Source organism: Tenrec ecaudatus, chromosome 18 (genome assembly GCF_050624435.1).
Source record: "Tenrec ecaudatus isolate mTenEca1 chromosome 18, mTenEca1.hap1, whole genome shotgun sequence".
NCBI lineage: Eukaryota > Metazoa > Chordata > Mammalia > Afrosoricida > Tenrecidae > Tenrec > Tenrec ecaudatus.
The window spans coordinates 22457846-22460050 of NC_134547.1; the positions used below are offsets into that span (position 1 = coordinate 22457846).

The window sequence follows — 2205 nt, forward strand, 5'->3', positions numbered from 1 at the left end:
TTAGATTTTCGTTCATTTGGGAAGTTGATGGATGTCTAGAATGAGGTTTGTCATCAATCCACATTTCACCTTTTTTGCAACTGTACAAGAAGTAACTATTGTCAGTAGGATGAGGATGCCAAATTTTATGCTTTCTTTGTAATCGTGTTATTTGAATAATCATTGTGAGAAAAGAAACTCAACCTAATAGGATACCTGAGAGTCAATACTGGAGCAAAAGCGTCAATTTAATGAATATGGAAAGACTCTGATTTATGTCACATCTTAAATAATACTAGGGAATATTTGGAGAAAACCTGTGTAATAAGATATTAAATAACCTCCTGTCTGATTAGTTCTCCAGCATGTATAATTTCATCCCGGAGAAGACCCTCCAGGATGTCATGTGTGCAAATTTAGTCTGAAGCAAATCCTCATAGATATTGAAAATGCATAACAAAGAGGACTCTCATGAAGTAACAGACTGTGTGATAAAGTGCTTTCTCAAGCCTCATCCTTTAATCATAATTTGAGAAGTCATACACTGAAAAAACAATATAAAGTTAATAAATGTGAGGAAACCTTCAATCAGAAGGGAAACTTCCTTTCTCATCAGAAACATCATATTGCAGAGAAACCTTATGACTAGTAAGTCTTCTAGTAAGATGGAAAGTCTCATTAGATACCAGGGAAAGTATACTGTTTAACCATTTGCATGTTAGGTATGTGGGAAAACCTTTCATGGCAAATCATCTCTCTTGGAGCATGAGAAAATTCATGCTGGAGAGATACCATTTGAATGTAATCAGTGTGGAAGATCCTTTAGCCAGAAGCAGTACCTCCTTAAACACCAGAACATTCATAGTGGAAAGAAGCCTTTTAAATGTAATGAATGTGGGAAAGCATTTAGCCAGAAAGAAAACCTCATTATCCACCAGAGAATCCATACTGGAGAGAAACCTTTTGAATGTAATGGATGTGGGAAATATTTCATTCAGAAGTCTAGCCTCATTATACACCAGAGAAGTCATACTGGAGAGAAGCCCTACACATGTAAGGAATGTGGGAAAGCCTTCAGCGGCAAATCAAATCTCACTGAGCATGAGAAAATTCATATTGGGGAGAAACCCTATGAATGTGGAACGATCTTCAGACAGAACCAATAACTCATTAAACATCATAATATTCATACAGGCAAAAAACCCTATGAATGTAATAAATGTGTAAAAGTGTTTTCTCGAATAACATCATTTATTGTGCATGTGCGAATCCACACAGGTTATACACCTTATGAATGTAAGACATGTGGAAAAGCTTTCTGTCAAAGTTCGTCTCTGACTGTGCATATGAGAAGTCATACAGGTGAGAAATCTTATGGTTGTAATGAATGTGGGAAAGCCTTCTCTCAGTTCTCAACCCTTGCTTTACATATGAGAATCCATACAGGTGAAAAACCTTATCAATGAAGTGAATGTGGTAAAGCTTTTAGCCAGAAGTCACATCACATTAGACATCAGAGAATTCATACTCATTAAAGCACAGTCAATGCTTTTAAGAACATCTTTTGCAGAATTTATTCTGAACAGCACACCAGAAAACTTACTAACAATGTGACATCAATGTTGAAAATTCCTCATCAACAACTATCATGACTTGAGGGTAAGTAAACTATTGCTACAAAATCATAGGGATCTTTAGCAAATAAAATATGTGAAGTTACTGTTTTTTATATATATAATTTAAAAGAATTATTGAGGCTACATGATTTTCTTTTCATATCAGCCTTCTAAAGCAGCAGCATGAGACTGGCAGTGTGTTGTAATAGTAAAATGTTCAGTTATGATTGAGTCTGAGAGTGTCTCATAGACAGCATCAGCAATGGTGGAAATGTCTCAGCAGGCAACAGTTGCCATTCTCGGCAATCTTCGAGGTCTTCTGATGGTTTGGATAACCAGCAATGGGACAGAGGTCTCTGGGCTGTTCGCTCAATTTTCAGATCACAGCATCAGCTGTCTTTTCTGGGCTTTGCAGGCTGAAGAGAAATCCATTTAACTCCTTTGCCTGTGAAGACATAAACAAATAGCCCCTCCCTTTGGGCTGTTAGCAACCTAGAAACAGAATTGTTAAGATTGAGTGGTTTCTTCATATTTTATTGGTCTTTCATCTTTCCTCCACATGTGGTTGCATCCTCCTAAGGGGAGTCCATAATCTTTCTGCAAAAACATA

General features: G+C 36.8%; 1 protein-coding gene across 1 annotated transcript; it reads left to right on the top strand.

Annotated features, from left to right (window-relative positions):
* Positions 1 to 428: 428 nt before the first annotated feature.
* On the top strand, positions 429 to 1445 carry LOC142431669 (uncharacterized). The gene is made up of 3 exons (XM_075536682.1): positions 429 to 455; positions 702 to 1080; positions 1156 to 1445. The coding sequence occupies exons 1-3, from the start codon at positions 429 to 431 to the stop codon at positions 1443 to 1445; spliced, it is 696 nt and encodes a 231-aa protein (XP_075392797.1).
* The last annotated feature ends 760 nt before the right edge of the window (positions 1446 to 2205 follow it).